The sequence below is a fragment of the Macaca thibetana genome, chromosome 1 (assembly GCF_024542745.1).
Source record: "Macaca thibetana thibetana isolate TM-01 chromosome 1, ASM2454274v1, whole genome shotgun sequence".
NCBI classification, from domain to species: Eukaryota; Metazoa; Chordata; class Mammalia; order Primates; family Cercopithecidae; genus Macaca; species Macaca thibetana.
In genome coordinates, this window is record NC_065578.1 from 134805938 (window position 1) to 134826497 (window position 20560).

Here is a 20560-nt window from a genome sequence, read left to right on the forward strand (position 1 = left end):
CCAGACATCCAGTAGAAGGAAATTCACATATCCCCAGGTGGAGACACCTGGTCTACTTTGACCACAGGGCCTGGTAGAGACAAGAAGAAACACCAGCAAGGTTCTAGGCAGATGATGGGAACGTATGATCGAGCATTACTGCATATAAACACCATTCCAGGTACACAGCAACAGCCCCTGTCCCTCCACACATACCTTTCCCATCTGGCCTCCCTTGACCACACCAGTTATGAAATAGGAATTGGGAGGATAGGAAACCACAGAGGTAAAGGCTAATGGGAAGAGCACCAGAGTCTATCAACCAGTCTCATCATCACCTCTACAAAGTTAGTACCCCTAAAGCACTGACCCGAAACATCCAGGTGGAAGGAGAGCCGCTGGTCCCCGGCCTCACAGCTGTACTCCCCAGCATCTGCCTGGACTGCCTGCTGCACCACCAGCTGCCGCATGCAGCCTGAGGCCTCTACACGCACTTTCGAACTGGAGCTCAGCTTCTTCCCGTCCTTGTACCATGTCACCTCCGTCTGGGCCTGGGCCACCTCACAGCTCAGTGTGGCGCTGGCTCCTGCCTCAGTCTGCACCTCATTATGCACTGACTGCTCCTTGGCAAACACCGCCTTGGGCTCTGAGGGTGGACAGGAGGGATGCACAGTCAGAGACACAAATCTGGGACCAACCCATTTCACAGGCACTGAAGATTCAGGATTCAGCAACAACAAACAACTAACGAAAGATATAAACCCACAGACTCAAGATGCTCTACAATCCCAACCAGGATGAAGACAAAGGAAACCACACCTACGTTCATAAAAGAAATACTACCACAAAGCGAAATCAAAAAGAAAATCTTGAAAGCAACAGGATGAAAAAAGGTATATGACCCTTAAAATATCCATAACAAATTTCACAGTTCACATTTCAAAGAAAATATGGACACCAGAAGGGAGTGGGGAGTAGCTGCTAAACTGTAATGTTATACCCAGATAAAACAGCCCTCAGAATCAAAGGGAGAACAAATATGTGTTCACAAAAGAAATAAAAAGTTAGAGAAGGCATATGACCAGCTGACCTGCTAACATAAATACTGAAGACATAGTTCTACAAGAAGAAAAAAAAATAGTAATCCCAGAATATTGCGTCCAAATTCTGACTGCAATTTTCTGGCTTTGTGAACTGTGGTGAGTTACTTCCCTGTGTGTTATTTTAAAATGAGAATAATCAGAGTTCCTCCTCACAAATTGTTTTGAAGTTTAAGCAAGCAGAAAGACAAGAAGCACTTCACAAAATCTAGGTCCTCAGCACACAATTAATACCTGCTAGTTGTTATTACAGGGGAAGCTTTATGAGAAAAAAGGCCCTTGGGTGGGACTTCCATACATACCCTAAGTACATAAAGATTATCCTAAAAGCATAAGAAAGACCTCAAAAAACTCACCTGTGATGTGTAGTTGAAAGGAGACCCTCTGGCCCCCAGCTTCGCAGCTGTACTCCCCAGCATCTGCTTTGCCCACCTGCTGTACCACCAGCCTCCTTGTGCAGCCCTTGACCTCCATGCGCACTTTTGAGCTAGAGCTCAGCTTCTTCCCATCCTTGTACCACTTCACTTCCATCTGCGCCTGGGCCACCTCACAGCTCAATATGGCACTGGCCCCCGCCTCAGCCCACACCTCATTATGCACTGACTGCTCCTTTGCAAACATCATCTTGGGCTCTGAGGGTGGACAAGAAGAGATGCACAGTTAGAGACACAAATCTGGAACCAACCCATTTCACAGGCACTGAAGATTCAGGATTCAGTAACAGCAAACAGCTGATGAAAGACATAAACCCACAGACTCAAGATGTTCTACAATCCCAACCCAGATTCAGAGAAAGGAAACCACAACTAGGTTCATCAAAGAAAAAAAGGCCACGAAGCAAATTCAAAAAGAAAATCTAAAAGCAACATGATGAAAAAAGATACATGACCCTTAAAATGTCTACAGTAAATCTTACAGTTGATATTTCAAAGGAAATATGGAAACCAGAAGATAATGGAATGACCTCTTTAAAATGTTAGGGAGTGGAGAAATAGCTGATAAACTGTAATGTTATATCCAGATAAAACAGTCCTCAGAATCAAAGGGAGAACAAATAGGTTTTCATATGAGAAAAAAAAAAATGATGGAATATATATAACCAGCAGAGCTGCTAACATAAATACTGAAGATAGAACTCTTCAAGAAGAAAAAAAGAATAATAATCCTAGAATACTGGGTTGAAATCTTGACTGCAATTTTCTGGCTTTGTGAACTGTGGTGAGTTACTTCCTTGTGTGTTATCTTAAAATGGGAATAATCAGAGTTCCTCCTCATAGAATTGTTTTGAAGTTTAAGCAAGCAGAAAGACAACTAGCATTCACAAAATCTATGCTCCTTGGCACAAAATTAATACTTGCTAGTTATTATAAGGGAGGCTTTGTAAGAAAAGAGGCAATTAGGTGGCACCTCTATGCTAATGTCACTAAAAATTATCCTAAGGAACATAAGAAAGATCTCAAGAAACCCATCTGTGATGTGCAGGTGGAAGAAGACCCTCTGGCCCCTGGCCTCGCAGCTGTAGTCCCCGGCATCCATCTTGCCCACCTGCTGCACCACCAGCCTCCGTCTGTAGCCGTTGGCCTCCATATGCACTTTCAAGCTAGAGCTCAGCTTCTTCCCATCTTTGTACCACGTCACCTCTGTCTGGGCCTGGGCCACCTTGCAGCTCAGTGTGGCCCTGGCCCCTGCCTCAGCCTGCACCTCACTGTGTGCCACCTGCTCCTTGGCAAACACCACCTTGGGCTCTGGGGATAGAGTGTGACACACAGGGTCAGACATATTCCAATTACTAGAACTGAATGATCTCAAAACTCTGATGGTTCAGCCACAGCCTGCCCTCTTCCTGGATTTCTCAACAAAAAGAACTTTACATTTTGAAGATGCACAGGGCAGACGATAGGTTAGTTCTCAGAATCTGAAGCCTCCCAGTTAGATAATTTTTAGACTGGTATATGTTGCAATTCAGGTTTTCACATTTATTTACCAGCTGTGATCTCCTAAGTATAAAAACAAAGAGAAGCACAATTTGTGACCTGCACACCAAAGCATAGGTATTTTCAGAGATAATTCTTTAAGCAATACTGGCAGAATGGGCAGTAACCCTGACTCACACAAAGGACTGCTAATAGAGCCTACAACTTCTAGAGGGCCAATTGTCATTGGTATAATCTAATCCTAGGCCTTGGGATTGGATCTTTTCATTATTTCAGTTTCCTCATATCACTACTTCCAGTACCTATTCTGTTACTTTAGATGACATTTTCCTCTTATGAAGTGTATCTATTGGTAATTCTCTCAGGAAGGTTTTGTGAATGGTAAACTTTGTCAATCTACTTCCTGAAAATGTCTTTATTTCACACTCACTTTTGAATGATAGCTTAGCTGGGTGCAGAATTCTAGGTTGACAGTTGTTTTCCTTGCTAATTTGGACATTATGCCATCATTTCATTTCTGGGCTCTTCATTGCTGCTGAGAAATCTATAGGAAGGATAACTGTTGTTCTCTTAATATATTCTTCTGTGTGGTAGTTTTAAGGCTCTCCTCTTGGTTTTTTGGCCTTCTACAATTCACTATGTTATGTCTAGCTGAGAATTTATTTTCTTTACACTTACAATGATTTCTTGTGAATCTACAAATTTTAGGACTCATGTTGTTTATAATTTCTGAAATTTTTCTGCATGACCTCTTTTATTATTGCATCTTCCTCACTCTGTAGTTTATCCTAAAAGTCCTTTTTTAACTTTACAAAAAAGTATACGTTTATTATGAACAATGTGTTTTGAAATATGTATATACTGTGGAATTGCTAAATTGTGCTAGTTTACATACGCATTACCTCATATATGTATCATTTTGTGGTGACAACACTAAAAATCCACTCTCTTAGCAATTTTCAAGAATACAATACATTGTTATTAACTACAGTCACCATGTTGTACTATAGATCTCTTGAACTTATTCCTCCCAACTGAAACTTTGTACAGTTTGGCCAACATCTCCATGACCTACCTCCTCCCCAAGACTCTGGTACTCTACTCTCCATTTCTACAAATTGAACATTTTTAGATTCCACATATAAGTGAGATTGTACAGTAACTGTCTTTATGTCTTATTTCACTTAACATAACATCCTCCAGCTTCACCCCTGTTGCTGAGTGGCAGCTGAATAGCATCCCCCTGCATACTATAATATACAACACATATTCTTCATCCATTCATCTGCTGTTGGACACTTAGGTTAGATTTTTTAAAAATCTTTTAAAAAACGTATTTGTGCCCAATATACAAAAGGTGGTGTTTTATGTTGTAAATTAATTTTTACAAAGGAAATAATGATGCATCCAGCTGCCTGCCTTTCACTAGCTCATCCTTGTTGACCTGGTGGCTCTGCTAGGGCCGGCAGACGGACAGCAGCAGGTGGTGAGGCTCTGACACCCCCTCATGACACACCAGTAACCAGGGGCCACAGGGGCCAGAACCAGCTCTGCATCTTACCCCTGCTCTCTCTCTTGCCCTTCAAAGCCTGACTTGGGGAAACAACCATAGACACCAGCTGTGTCCACATCCTCATCTCAGATCTGCTCAGCAGCCATGGAGCCGTTGCTCCTGCTAAGGTCAGCTGTGCCCATTGGGGTTGCAGTCCTTCAGCCCTTCCCCCGTCGCTCCTGTTTCACCATGGCATTCACACCTGCACATCACCTGTGCATCAAAGTCTTCACTGACCCCAAAACACAACTCTCTAGATTCTTCTCCTGCTCCTTTGGGCCTCTTCCTTGGTGGTCTCAGCTTCCTCAGTGTTGCCCCAGGGCGAGTCTTGTTATCACGGTCCCTTGCCCACGGTGTCCCAGTGCACAACATCCTCTCCTGCCATTGACATGCCAACAAATCCCAAAGCTCCCTTGTCAGCTCAGCATCAACCGAGGTGCAGCCCAGAGAGCCACTGCCTCCTGGATGTCCCACATAGGCTAATGTAATATCCCCCGGCGCCCCTAGCACTTTCTTTATCTGTCCTGACCCACCTGCAACTTTTCCCTTCCAGGCTTGAACCAGGCATGGATAAAGGTATTTAGGTTGTTGCTCGACACTCTGAGAAATCAGCCATCTTGCTAAATACAGAGAAAGCCACCCTGCTTGGCCCTGAGCCAGAGTCCTCAACCCTGAGATAAACTCCATACCCTGATCCCTCATGGTAGACATGCCTGGGTGGACATCTGCCTTCTTGCTGTTTGTTACAAGCATATGCTGTGGTCCTCCTCTGTAAACAAGTTCCTCTAATAAAGCTCTGGACTGATCACCCTGGTGTTTGGTGCTTCTTTCTGTGGAATCCTAACCATCCCATTGTGGGATGGTTTGGGGCACTCCCTTGTGGAAACTCCTTTCCACTGCCTTTGTGGCAACTCCAGCTCCAGGTTGGACAGGATGGAACAGCTCCTCACCCGTTTCTCCTTGCACACCTACTTCTTGCCTACTGCCCCATCTCAGATATAGCCCCTGCATCTACGCATCTGCCCAAGCTTGCAGTTCACCTCCCATCTCCTCTGTTCTCAACCCTGAACCCGCCTGGCCACGGCTCCTCTTTTTTTTTATTTTTTTATTTTTTATTTTTTTGATGGAGTCTCGCTCTGTCGCCCAGGCTGGAGTGCACTGGCACATTCTTGGCTCACTGCAAGCTCTGCCTCCCGGGTTCATGTCATTCTCCTGCCTCAGCCTCCTGAGTAGCTGGGACTACAGGCACCCACCACCATGCCCGGCTAATTTTTTGTATTTTTAGTAGAGATGGAGTTTCACCATGTTAGCCAGGATGGTCTCGATCTCCTGACCTCATGATCCGCCCGCCTCGGCCTCCCAAAGTGCTGGGATTACAGGTGTCAGCCACCGCACCCAGTCTGTGCTCCACCTTTTAAATGGCTCTTGAGCCTATGGCCTCCTCTCTGCCCTCGGGACCTCGGACCCTCTGCAGGCCCAGCCCTCTTCTCCACCCTCAGGACTGCTGTCCCTCTGTAGGCCCGGCCCTCTCCTCCACCCTCGGGACTGCTGTCCCTCTGTAGGCCCGGCCCTCTCCTCCCTGGACCAGGCAGGGCAGAGCCTCCTGCCTCTGATCCCCCCTCATCCTAATCTAGTCTCCATGGTGCAGTCAGAGTGTAACTGTGAAACTTCTATGTTTTCATCCCCAGGAATTAAGGACCAAAGTCCACTTCCCAGGTGTGCAGGATGGCCCAAGTGAGTGGACACCAGCTTTCAAATGCACCTCCAAGTCCATACCTGTCTTCAAAACGATCACGAAAAGAGTTGCTGTGTTTTTAAACCGAGTTGACTAAGTGTTACCGCCTCACTGAGCATGCTGAGAAGTCCCAGAGCCAAACCTCTGCAGCCAAATGTTCTCAGGGACCCAGATATGGATACAGGCACTGCGAGTATCTTGCAGGGACCCACACAGCGACCTGTCAGCAACACGTCTTCAGCAGCAGTGCTAGCACTGGGCACATGGCAGACTGGCACCCTGCACGAGCACCTCTAACATGAGCACAGATGCAAATCCAGTCACACAGCCGCAGTGTGCTCAACCCAGCTGGGTAGCTGCATCTGCCGCTCATTCCATGGCCCTCGAATCAGCCTGATCACCAAGGGAGGGCTTCCCCAAGCTCTTTGACATTTGTTATGTTTGCTTTACAGAAGGACTCACAAAGTACTTTCAGGGAAACTGTCTCTCTTTGATATGCACTTCACAAAATCACTCACAATCACACTGCGTGTGATGTGTTTGAGAATGCGAATGTGTTTTAATGGGTGTACGTAACATGTACAAGCAAGTGTGTGTGTATGTTTAAGTGTGTTTTCATGTATGTGTATGTATGTGTATCATGCATGTATTTGTATGTGTGTATAAGATGAAGCATGTGTATGCACATGTGTTTACATGTTTGTGTACATGTGTGTTTAGATGTCTGTATGTGTGTGCAAGTGTACATGTGTTTGAATGTATGTATATAGCATAAGTGTGTATGGGGGATATATGTGTATATGAGTGTATATGAGAGTGAGGTGTCTGTGCGTGTATATATGTAGGTAAGTGCATATGTAGGTATTATGTGTGTATTATGTTTAGGTTTGTGTGTGTCTATGTATGTGTGTGTATATATGTCTTGTGTGTTGTTTGTGTGTTTAAATGTATGTATGCATATGTAAATGTGTGGTTGGGGTATGTATGCATATGTAAATGTGTGGTTGGGGTATGTATGCATTATGTGCAAGTGTGTGTGTGAGTTCATATGTGTGTGTCTGTTCATATGTGTGGGTGGTATATGTGTGAGTGCACGTGTGCATGCGTATGTTGTGCAAGTGTGTGTAGGTGCATGTGAGTGCATGTGTGCATATGTGTGTACATTCATATGTGTGAGTGCATGTGTGTGTGTAGGTGTGCATGTGAGAATATGTGTGTGTGCATATGAGTGCACTGTGCGCATGTATACGGGCACATGTATGTGTAGGTGTGTGTAAGAGTGCATGTGTGTGTAAGTGCATGTATACGAGTGCATGTGTATGTGTAAGTGCATTGTGTGCATACGTGTGTGTGAGTGCCCACCTTCAGCTGCACTAGGGAGGAAGCCTGCAGCAGTCTCGGTGGCCCCTCAGTGCAGCTGAGCCACTCCATCAGGTCCCCAGCTACCTACCTGGTGGTTTACCTGCCACATTCGCCTAAATGAAATAGAAATACCCTCACAAGGATGCTTAGACTTGTCTCACAAGAAATGCCAAGGTTTGGGTTTATTTGCATATTTATAATAAAACTTGCAGTTTTCAAAAGCACCTACTGGTGGCTCCACTCCTGGAGGTGCAAACCCCCCATCTCACCCGTGAGACCAAGGAGCCGCTATCTGAACACTCAGAAAGGAGAGCAGCAGGTGGATGGGGGCAGCAGAGGAACAGCATTCAAAGTCCCAGCACCCTTCATCCCATGACCTGTGCACCCAAAACCCAGAGGCGGGCATTTGTGCAGACAGAGCAGGCTCCCAACGAATCCTGCAGCCTCCCTCAAGGTATAGAAAAGGGAAGCACAAGTGCTCAGAGAGGACAGAAGACACCCCTGTTTCTTCTCCTTTCTCTCACACCCCAGACCATGCAGGTGTGAACAACTAAACTGATAAAGGAAACACTCTGTCTAGTCACAGTGGCTTACTCCTGTAATTCCAGCACTTTGGGAGGCCAAGGTGGGTGGATCATTTGAGGTCAGGAGTTCAAGACCAGCCTGGCCACATGGTGAAACCCTACCTCTACTAAAAATACAAAAATTAGCCAGATGTGGCCAGGCACAGTGGCTCACGCCTGTAATACTAGCACTTTAGGAGGCTGAGGCGGATGGATCACCTGAGGTGAGGGGTTCAAGATCAGCCTGGCTAACATGGCAAAACCTGGCCTCTACTAAAAACAAAAATTAGCCAGGCGTGGTGGTGCATGCCTGTAATCCCAGCTACTTGGGAGGCTGAGACAAGAGAATCACTTGAATCTGGGAGGCGGAGGTTGCAGGGAGCCAAGATCGCGCCACTGCACTCCAGGCTGGGCAACAGAGTGAGACCCTGTCTCAGTTAAAAAAAAAAAAATTATCCAGGTGTGGTGGCAGGTGCCTGTAGTCCCAGCTACTTGGGAGGCTGAGGCAGGAGAATCACTTGAACCTGGGAGGTGGAGGTTGCAGTGAGCCAAGATGGTGCCACTGAGTGACAGAGTGAGATTCCATCTCAAAAAAAAAAAAAAAAAAAGAAAACACTCCTCTTCAATGGAAGGGGTTCTGATCTCAAGAAAGCAGGGTAAGCACTGCTGATTTTTTTTTCTCTGTCCTCCTGGCGCTCAGCTCTGGCACATACAGTTGCAACCATAAGAACAGTATCAGGGCAGCAAACACAAAGCTCCAGTTTTTTGTTTGTAGAACTGAAAATGAAGCCCCAAGAAAGCAGAAAGTCCTGGAGAGGGTCCTGGAAAGGGAGACTCTCGAGAAACATAACATAAAGTTGTTCAGGAACTCCAGGGCTCCCCCTAGAGGCACACGTCACTGAACTCGGGACAAACCATTGCCCACACATGACCACAGAAGGTGCACAGACAGGACAGAGCAAACCGCTCAGGCTTTGAAGACATCAACCCACAGAAGTCAACCAGGCTGATTTCCAGCTTAAAAAAAAATCAACATTACCCTATGATGTAAAGAAGACCTGAAGTCAAGTAACATAGTCTTCAAAATACTCAGCACACCATCTGAAATTACTGGGCATAGGAAGAATCAAGTAGCATGCACATGAAAAGATTACTAACAGATACCACTGTCAAGATGACACCAATACTGGAATTATCTGACAATTTTCAAGCAGCTAATACAAAAATGCTTCAACAAGTAAAAGCAAATACCCTTGAAAGGAATGGGAACATTAAAAAGTCTCAGCAAAGAAACAGAAGATATAAAGAAGAACTGAGTGGAAAGTTTATAAGAAGAAAAGACAGTAACTGAAATAATTCAATGTATAGGCTCAATAATTGAATATGAATAACAGAAGTAAGTTAGTGAAATTGAAGACAGGTCAACAGAAATTATCCAATACAAACAACAGAGAGAAAGGGATTTAAAACAAAATAACAACAACAACAACAACAACAACAAAAAACAGAGCTTCAGGGACCTGTAAGATGATTCTGAAAGATCTAACATTGAAGTCATTATCCCTAGAAGCAGAAGATAAAATATAGTTCAGAAACAATCATCTGAAGAAATAATGACTAAAAATCTCCTAAATTTGGAAGAAGACATAAACCAGATTAAAAGAATTTGGCAAGCCCCAAACAGAATAAACCCAAAAAAATTCCACACCCACATGTATCATTTTAAATGAGTTAGAAATTAAAGAAAAAATTTTTGAAAGCAGGCAGAGAAGACCAACACATTATTTGTAGGGGAACAGTTTGAATGACTGTTAATTTCTCACTGTGTGTGTGTGTGTGTGTGTGTGTGTGTGTGTGTGTATAAAGTCATGATGTTGTACAGCTTAAATATATTCAATCTTTATTTGTCAATTAAATATTTTTTTAATCATGGAGGCCAGAAGGAAGTGGAACATTTTTTCAAGTGCTAAAAGAAAAGAGGCCTCAACCCAGAATTCTCAATCGACCAAAAATATCTTTCAGGAATGCAGGTGAAATAGACACATTCTGAATAAAGGAAAACTAAGAAAATACATCAATGGCAGAGCTGCTCTAAAAGAATTGCTAAAGGATGTCCCTCAGACAGAAGTGAAATGATGTCTCAGGGAAACTTGCAACAGCAGGAATGAGGGAACGGTTACAGAAATGCTGAACATCTAGGCAAATAAAACAGACTATATTCCTCCTCTTGAGTTCTTTAAAATAAATTTTATAGTTAAAAAAATTATATTATCTGATGAGGTTTCCAATGAATGTAGAGATAATACGTAAGATAACTACCATAATAACTTAAAGGTCAGGGAGTAAAAGAGACCTATGTATGTGATGGTAGGAGTTCTGTATTCCAGCGGAGGTGATAAAATACTGATCTCAAGTAGATGATGAAGAGTTAAGTATGTTAAGTGCAGTCCCTGGGTGACCAAAAAAAATCACAATAGATAAATTAAAAAGAAATACTAAAAAAAAAAAAAAAAATCGAAATAACCCAAAACGGGCAGAAAAGTTGAAACAGAAGAACCAAAAAAAGAGGGGAAAAACGGAAAAACGTAATAAAATAGTCAACCTGGATCCAAACGTATTAATCACAACATAAATGAAAAAGGACTAAACACATCCATAGTAGCACAGAGATTATCAGTTGGAAAATAGTGAGCCAACTACGTATTATCTACAAGAAACTCACTTCCAATATAATGATACGGGCAGGTTCAAAGTACAAGAATGGCAAAATACATGTAATACAAACACTAATAACACAAGTCTGCAGTGTTTGTTCATATTAATATCAAACAATGAAAATTTCAGAACAAAGAAAATTACCATGGAGAAAGAGGGACATTACATAGGGATAAAGATGTCAATTTGCAAAGAAGACAAAATGATCTTCACAATGGAACTTCGAAACACATGCTGCAAAAATCGACAGCACTGAAAGTAAAACAGACAAATCCACAATCATAGCTGAGGATTTCACTCTTCTCTTAATAACTGATAAAACTGGCAGACAGAAAAGCATCAAGGATACAGATGAACTGAACCATGAGCCACCATGACCTAAGTGACACTGGTAGGATCTACCCAACAACAGCAGAAAACACATTCCTTTCCAGAACACATAGAATGTTCGCCCACCTAGGACATATTCTGGTTCATGAAATAAATTTAAGAGAATTGAAATGTTTCGAAGTTATGTTATCTGATCAAAATGGAATTAGACTACAAATCAATAACAGAAAGGTAATAGTAAAATCTCTGAACACATGGAAATTAAGCATACTTCTGAATAATCCACACATTTAAGAGGCAGTATCAAGGGACATTAGAAATTATCTTCAACTGGACAACAATGAAAATACCACATCAGGGCCGGGCGTGGTGGCTCACGCCTGTAATCCTAGCCCTTTGGGAGGCTGAGGCGGGCGGATCACCTGAGGTCAGGAGTTCAAGATCAACCTGGCCAACATGGTGAAACCCTGTCTCTACTGAAAATACAAAAATTAGCTGTGCATGGTGGCAAGCGCCTGTAATCCCAGCTACACAGGAGGCTGAGGCAGGAGAATCACTTGAATCTGGGGGGCGGAGGTTGCAGTGAGCTGAGATCGTGCCATCGCACTCCAGCCTAGGGGATAAGAGCAAGACTTCGTCTCCAAAAAAAAAGAAAAGAAAGAAAGAAAGAAAATACCACACCAGAATGTTTGTGATAAAGCTAAAGCAGTGCTTAGAGAAAAAATTGCTGTATGAAATATTTATATTAGCAAGAAGTACTTCAATCAGCAAACTAATAGTCTACCTTAAGAAATTAGGAAAAGAAGAGCAAAATAAACCCAGAGCAAGAAAGACGGAAATAAAGATAAAAGCAGAAATCAATAACATTGATGAAAATAGAGAAAATCAATGAAACCTAAAGCTGGTTCCTTGAAAAGATCAATAAAACTGACAAACCTCTACCAAGACAAAGAAAAAAAGAGAGAGCAAAGACAAACTAACAATATCAGTAATGAAACAAGGGTATCCCTGCAGACCCTACAGACACTATGGTAATAAGGAAACACTACAAACAACTCCATGCACCATGCACATAAATTAAATCCATTTGATCAAATGGACCAATTCCTCAGAAACCACAAATTACCAATACTCACCCAAGATGAAATAGACAACTTGTACAGTCCCACAGCTATTAAATTGTCTGGCTGATTTAAATATTCCACAAAAAGAAATCTCTAGGCCAAGATGGCTTTACTTGCTTTGTCAATGAAATAACTTAAAAAGACATTTTAAAAGTAACAGAAATAATACCAATTCTACACAATATCTTCTTGAAAACAGAAGAGAAGGGGAATGCTTTCCATTCCATTTTTTTGAGGACAGCGTTACCCTTATATCAAAACCACACAAAGACAGTATATGAAAACCACAAACTAAAATTCTCCATTAACATAAAAATAAAAATACTCAGCAACATATCAGCCAACTGAATCCAGTATGTAAAAAGAATAACACACCCCAAACACAAACACAAACACATCCCAAGAATGCGAGGCTGGTTCAATATTCAAAAACCCCTGGCAGAGATGTCAGCAAAAATGACAAAATAATAACTTCTGAAAAACCTCTCCTCCACAAAAGAAAGAAAAGCACTGGCCAAAAACATATGTTGGAATCAACTTTTCAGAAGTCTGAAAATTAGTCAAAGACTTGCAGCAATCTGGGGAGCATTCATCCAAGAAAAACCAGTGCATCTCAGTAAGAACAGCTAGATGTGTGGTGTTTTAACTCGCCCAACTCTTAAACCTACCAGCCTCCAGCTCTGAGATAACTGTGAAAACTGACAGTCCACAATCAGGATGAAGACCAGCACCCTGGCGACCAGCACCCTGGCATCCAGCAGAGAAGGCCATTCCTAGAGCACTGTCATTATTTCACCAGTTTAGTAGCTCCCTGGAAAAACTGCTCACCACAGCTGCATTTATTTGACCTGAGTAGTTCACCCGGTGCAAAGGTATTTTCGCCAGAAGCATTTGTTGAAAAAATATCAGAGGTAATTACAAACACCATGACTGCTTGAAGCAGTGGAGAATGGTTGCAATGAACAATAATCTAATCAAAAGTCTCCAGCCTAAAAGGAAATGCTGGAGAACAAGACATCCACAGGAGGCTTTGGAAAGATCCAACAACACACTCCTGGGCACAGAGAGGGTCATACATATCCAGAGGTTGTGTGAACACTCAGGAAACATCTGAGAAGACCTAACGCTCACACAGCTGGCTAGCCTTGAGGTTCTGTGAGGCCAGAAGTAAAGGCACAGGTAGAGCTGTCGTCTGCCTAGCTGTGTTGAATGCATGGGCCAATTCCCACAAAGAGGCCCCAAAGACAGAGAGACTTATTGTTGGAGACATCTAGTAAAATCACTGTTCTAATCATCAGCTGGCCAATAAGCTCACTGAGCAGAGGCTTCAGTGGCCACTCACGATAAGGAACACAGACTTTAAAGAATTAGTTCAGAAAAGTCACTAAACACACAAACAAAAGCAACAGAAACAGCAACAAAAATTAACAGCATCTGTGATATGCTGTGATATATACATCCAATGGAACACTATTCAGCCATAAAAAGTAATGAAGCCCTGGAACATGTTACGCACAACTTGGATGAATCTTGAAAAGTTTACACAAAGTAAAAGAACCAGATACAAGGGACGCATATTGCAAGATTTCTATTACATGAAGTAACCAGAACAAACGAATCTATAGAGACAACGAGCAAAATGTGGGGTGGCCAGATGATGGGGGGAGGGAAGAATGTAAAGGAATAACCCAATGACTATGGGGTGTTCTGGTGAAAATTTTCCGATGAAAAATTTTGAAACTAGACAGAGGTGGTGGTTGCACAACATTGAGAATGCATTAAATGCCACTGAAGTGTACACTTCAAAATGGTTAACTGTATGTTATGTGAATTTCAGCTCAATTATAAAACTAATTCTTAATTAAAAAGTCATTATCCGTCTGTCTATAAGACATACACTTTAGAGCCAAAGACGCAAACAGGTGGAAGGCTTAAAGATGCTCCATAAACCATAGCAGCCAAAAGAGAGCAGGAACGGCTCCCAAATGCCAGGCAAGGCAGACCCCGAAACCAAACCGCCAGAAGAAACAAACAACACTACACACTGTGAAAGGGCCAATCTCTCAATAAGATATCACAATTATAAACATATACTCACCTAAAGCAGAGGGCAATATATGAGAAGCAAAAATCAACAGAATTACAAAAAGAAAAAATGTCTACAACATTGAAGACTTCAATACCCCACTTTCAATAATAGAATGACTAGAAAAAAGATCTATTAAAACCAAGAGGACTGAACAATGCTATAAATCAACTAGACCTAACTGATTTATATGGTCAGCCCTCCAAATTCACAGGTTCCACGTGTGCAGATTCAGCCAACCGAGGATCAAAAATATTCTGGAAAAAAAATGATGACACAACAATAAAAGTAATATACATTTTTAGAAATATATATAACAACTATTTATATAACATTTACATTGTATTAGGTACTATGAGTAATCTAGAGATGATTTAAAACATAAAGAAGGATGTGCGTAGGTTATATGCAAACACTACACCATTCTATATAAGGAACTTGATGATCCATGGATTTTGGTATCTACAGGAGTCCTGGAACCTATCCCCCACAGGGAACACTGTATAGAATATTCCAATCAACAAAAGACTGTATAGAATATTCCAACCAACAGGAGAAAAATACACATTTTCCTCAAGTGTGTATGGAACACTGTCCAGGATAGACCATCTATTAGGCCACAAAATAAGTGTCAATACATTTTTATGAGTTGAAGTCAGACAAAGTATCTTCTCTGACCATGATGGAATAAAGCTAGAAAATGGAAAGAAAACTGTAAAATACATAAATATGTGGAAATAAAGCAACACACTTTTAAAAAAGAAATTAAAAGAAAAATTAGAAAATACTTTAAGATGAATGAAAATGAAAACACAACATACCAAAACTACAGGATGCAGTGAAAGCACTGCTCGGGGGACATGCACAGCTGTAAATGCCTACACTTTAAAAAGAAGAAACGTCCCAAAGTAGGAAGTAAAACTGTCTCTATTCAGAGACAGCATGATCTTGTGTACAAAAAATCCTCAGGAATTCACAAAAGAACTATTAGAGCTAATCAACAAGTTCAACAAGGTTGCAGGATACAAGACCAACATATAAAAGTCAATTCTATTTCCGTACCTTAGCAATGGCACTCCAAAACTGAAATTACGAAAACAGTTCCAAGGAGAGTAGCATCCAAAATATTAACTACTTAGCAATAAATTTACAAAGGAACTGCAAACTTTATATGTTGACAATTAGAAAACACCATTGAAAGAAATCTTAAAAGACCCAGATAAACAGAAACGTATCCCATACTCATGGATTAGAAGAAATGACAATACTCCCCAAATTGATCTACACATTCAATGTAAACCCTATTAAAATCCCACCTACCTTTTTTCCAAAATTTGAAAAGCTGATTCTAAAATTCATATGGAAATGCAGTAGACCTTGAATAACCAAAACAATCTTGAAAAAACACAAAGTTGGAAAATTCACACTTTCTAATTTCAAAACTTACTACAAAAATATGGTAATCAAGACTGTGGTATTGACATAAGGATAAACTTAGAAGTCAATGGAATAGAATTGAGAATCCTGAAATAAACCTTTTACATTTATGGTCAAGGGTGCCAAGAAAATTCAATGGTGAAAAATGTCTTCAACAAATGATGCTAGAACAACTGGATTTCCACATGCAAATGATGAAGGTGGACCACTATTTCACATCATATTCAGAAATTAACTTAAAATGGATCAAAGTCCTAAATGTAAGAGCTAAAACTACTAAAATCTTAGAAGAAAACAGAGGTGTATATCTCATGACCTTGGATTGGGCAATGGTTTCTTAGGAATGACACCTAACACACAAGCAACAAAAGAGGATAAATTAAGCTTTATTAAGAAAATATTTCTTTTTTAGACAGGGTCTCACTCTGTTGCCCAGGCTGGAGTAAAGTGGTGCAATCATAGCTCACTGCAGCTTCAATCTCCTAGGTTCAAGCAATCCTCCCACCTCAGCCTCCCAAGTAGGTGGGATTACAGGCACACATCACTATGTCCAGACTAAACTTTATCAAAATTAAAAGCTTCATGTAGCAAAAGACATAATCAAAAAAAAAATGAATGAAAGAAAATATTTGCAAATCATTTATCAGAAAAAAAGGTCTAGCATCATGGCCGGGCATGGTGGCTCATGCCTGTAATCCCAGCACTTTGGGAGGCCGAGGTGGGTGGATCACTTGAGGTGAGGAGTTCAAGACCAGCTTGGCCAACATGGCGAAACCCCATCTCTACCAAAAATACAAAAATTAGCTGGGTGTGGTGGTGCCCACCTGTAGTCCTAGCTCCTCAGGAGGCTAAGATGGGAGGATTGCTTGATCCTAGGAGTTCAATGCTGCAGTGAACCATGATCACACCACTGCATTCCAGCTTGGGCAATAGAGTGAGATCCTGACTCTTAAAAAAAGAATAAATAAAATATAAATAAATAAATGGAAAACAAGAAGAGTTGGTGAGGATGTAGAGAAACTGGAACCTTCATACATTGCTGATTGAAGAATGTAAAATGGTGCAGCCACTCTAGAAAACAGTCTGACAGTTCCTTACTAAGATAAATAATATTACCGTATGACCTGGCAACCCTACTCTTTAGGTATCTACTCAAGAGAACTGACAACATACATTCACACAAAAGCCTGCATACAAATGTTTATAGTAGTATTATGTACAGTTGCCAGAGTGGGAACAATTCAAATGCCTGTCCACCGATGCATAGATAAACAAAATGTGATCTGTTCATACAATGGAATGTGACTCAGCTATGAAAAGGAAGTACTGATACATGTTACAACATGATAAGCCTTGAAAACATCATGCCCAGTGAAAAAAGACAGACATAAAAGGCCACACATTATATGATTCTGTTTAAATGAAATGTCCAGAACAGGCAAATCCAGGGAGACAGAAAGCACGTTAGTGGTTGCTAAGTGCTGAGGGGAAGGGGAATGGGGAGTGACTACAAAGGGGCATAGAGTTTCTTTTAGGGTTGATGAAAATGTTCTGGAATTAGACTGTGGTGTGGTTGTGCAACCTAGAAACCACCAAATCGTACACTATAAAAGGGTGAATTTTATGTTACGTGAATTACGTACTTTAAAAAATCAATCAGGTCTGGTGCAGTGGTTCATTCCTATAATCCCAGCACTTTGGGAAGCTGAGCTGTGAGGATTGCTTGAGCCCAGAAGTTTGAGATAAGCCTGGGCAACATAGCAAGACCCTATCTCTACAAACAAAAAATTGAGAAAATTAGCCAGGTATGGTGGCACGTGCCTATAGTTCCAGCTACTCAGGAGGCTGAGGTGGGAGGATTGCTTGAGCCCAGGCGGTCAAGGCTGCAGTGAGTCATGGTCACACCACTGCACTCCAGTCTGGGTGACACAACAGGACCCTGTCTCAAAAACCAAACAAATAAAAGGTGCCGGCAGGTTCAGCTGCCTGGTGAGGGTTGCTCTCTGCTTCCAAGACAGCGCATTATTGCTGTGTCTCACATGGGAGACAGGATGGAAGTGGTGAACTCGCCCTTTTATAATCGAAGGGTACTCATCCATTTACGAGGGTGGAGCTTTCGATGCCTAATCACCTCCCAAAGGCCCCCTCTTAATACTGTTGCTCAGGGGACTAAGTTTCAACATGAACTGTGGAGGGGACACAACATTCCAAGAATAGCAGATGGGCATGATACAATATGTTAAGAAGTCAATTTAACAAAAGCATTTACGCAGAGAACATGCTAGCCTGCCAGTCCTGCCTTTGGGGTAGGACTCTCAAAACCCTGAGAGCGACACAAAACCTAGCTCCCACATTCTCACTGCTATGGTTGGAATGTCTGTGGCCCCCAAAATTCCCACGTTGACATCCTTATCCCCAAGGTCATGGTGTTAGAAGGAGGAGCCTTTAGGAGGCAGTTGGGTCATGAATGAGATGAATGCCCTTATAAAAGAGACTCCAAAAGCTCCCTCATCCCTTCCACTGTGAAGACTCAGCGAGAAGGCATCTTCTATGAACCAGGAAGTGGCCTCACCAGACACCGAATCTGCTGGCACCTTACTCTTGGACTTCTGCAAGCAGCACACTTCACACTTCTGTGGATTCTGAGCTACCCAGGCTATGGTGCTCTGCTCTAGCAGCCCCCATGGACCGAGGCACTTGCTGAACATCAGCATTCCTCTGTGTGGCCACACAGGACCCCTGGCCCATGCTGTAGACATTGTCTGCTTCTCTACCTGGTGCACAAATGTGACAGAGCCTGCAGATGTGCAAGCCTGGGCCCCCTAGTGTCTGAGTCATGTGTCACCCCAGGGGTAAAAACAGCAGCAGGAAGACGAGATGAAGCAATTAGTGTAGCCCCTGCCAAGCACTATCTCATGTTCATCCCCTCTCCTGCCCTCAGAGCCGGGTACACTTGGGATCCGCATTTTACAGACAGGGAAACAGGCTGGATGAGCCACTGCCACTGAGACCTTTCCAGAGACCCTGGTGCCCACTCTGCTGGTAGCTAGTGCCTCTGAGCTCCTGCAGCCTGGCACACCTCCATCCCCTCCCACCCCGCACCACGGCCCTCTGGGGTGAAGGCCTGCCAGTGTCTACACCACCAGGCTGGCCGTGCCCTCCTTCCTTGACCTATTTATCCCCCAAAATCCAATCCCAGCAGCTATAATTCACAGTGCCCTGCACAGGCACAGTCCCCAGATGCCATAATAATGACTCCCATGTTGTAGATGAGGAAACTGAGGCATAGAGAGGCCAACTGTCTGAGTTTATGGGGGCTGCCATAAGAGCTCACCACAAGATAAGTGGCTCAGAATGACAGAAAATCATCCTCTTACAGTTCTGGAGGCCAGAAGTTTGAGATCAAGGTGTAGCAGGGCTGTGCTCCCTCAGGAGGCTCTAGGGGAGGACGCACCTTGCCTCTCCCAGCTCCTAGGGGCTCCTGGCATCTCTGGGCTTGCGGCCGCATCGCTCCAGTGTCAGCCTCCATCCCTCATGGTTGCCTCCTCTGTATGTGTCTCCCAGTCTGTCTAAGGACACTGTCACTGGACTCAGGGCCCACCCTAGTCCATGACCTCATCACAAGGTGCCTCAATTACATCTGCAAAGACCCTGTTTCCAAATAAGGCCCCATTCTGAGGTTCCAGGTGGATGTGAATTTGGGGATGAAACAACATCAACAACTCACCCAAGGTCACTCAGCAGACAGACAGGAATGAGACACAAGTGGCATTCTGACCCCACACACACGCCGATCCCACCGCCAGCCTGCCTCAGAAAGAGGTGGAAACCCAAGCTATGGGGTATGAGCTGCGGGGCCAGTCCCAGGCCAGCTTCTCCCACCACAGGTCCACCTCCTCCTCCTCCACGTCCCCCTGCCAAGGCTGTAAGGCCAGGGGCACATTCTCCAGGTTACCTGGAGCTGAGCATGGCTGCAAGACCCCACCAAGTCAAGGAGGCATGGGGGTTGATGTGCTCCCTACTTCAAGAAAAGTTTTTGTTTTCCAAACAGAAGAGACAGCCAGAAACATCCACAACGAGGGAGGCAGAATTCTAAGAATGCCCAAACACTAAATCTAGGTGCTGCTGTGAAGGAAACCTGCAGATGGAATGAGGTCTCAAATCAGTTGACTTTAAGTTCCTCGAAAGGAAGATGATCTTGGGTGGGCTGGGCCTAATCAGGTGAGGCCATAAATGGGAGGGGTCTCTTCCCTGGCAAAAGAGATTTGAAGTCTGAGAGTGACATGACACAAGGGAGATTATCCATTACTGGCCTGATGACGAAGGCCACATGGCAAAGAATGAGGTGGCCTCTAGGATATGACAGCAGCTCCCTGGCTGACAGCCAGCCAAGAAATAGGGCCTTGGACCCATGGGCTCACAGACCCACAATTGCAAGGAATTGAATTCTGCCAACAACTTGGGTAAGCTAGAAACAGGAACCAAGAGAACTAATCAGCAGGCACCTGACTTCAGCTTCTGAGACCCTGAACAGAGAACCCCGGCACACCATGCCTGTACTTCTGACTTACAGAACTGTGAGATACTCAGTGAGCATTGTTTCAAGCCATTAAGTTGGTGGTAATTTGTTGCAAAGCAGTTAA

The 20560-nt window shown here is 43.1% G+C and overlaps 1 protein-coding gene across 40 annotated transcripts in view; it reads right to left on the reverse strand.

Moving 5' to 3' along the window:
- Positions 1 to 20560, reverse strand: part of OBSCN (obscurin, cytoskeletal calmodulin and titin-interacting RhoGEF) — a 166909-nt gene that overhangs the window by 127965 nt on the left and 18384 nt on the right. For 32 of the 40 annotated variants that reach the window (XR_007719250.1, XM_050757077.1, XM_050756867.1 and 29 more), the window contains 2 exons: positions 1436 to 1711; positions 350 to 625 (listed from right to left, as the gene is read on the reverse strand). The exons of 5 other annotated variants lie outside the window; for them this stretch is intronic. Coding sequence is in view for 34 of the 35 variants with exons in the window: in XM_050757077.1 (XP_050613034.1) it covers positions 350 to 625; positions 1436 to 1711 (552 nt within the window). In the remaining variant the exon portion in view is untranslated. The remainder of the gene's footprint in view (positions 1 to 349; positions 626 to 1435; positions 1712 to 20560) is intronic. 3 more of the 40 variants (XM_050756950.1, XM_050757003.1, XM_050756913.1) reach the window with 3 other exon arrangements.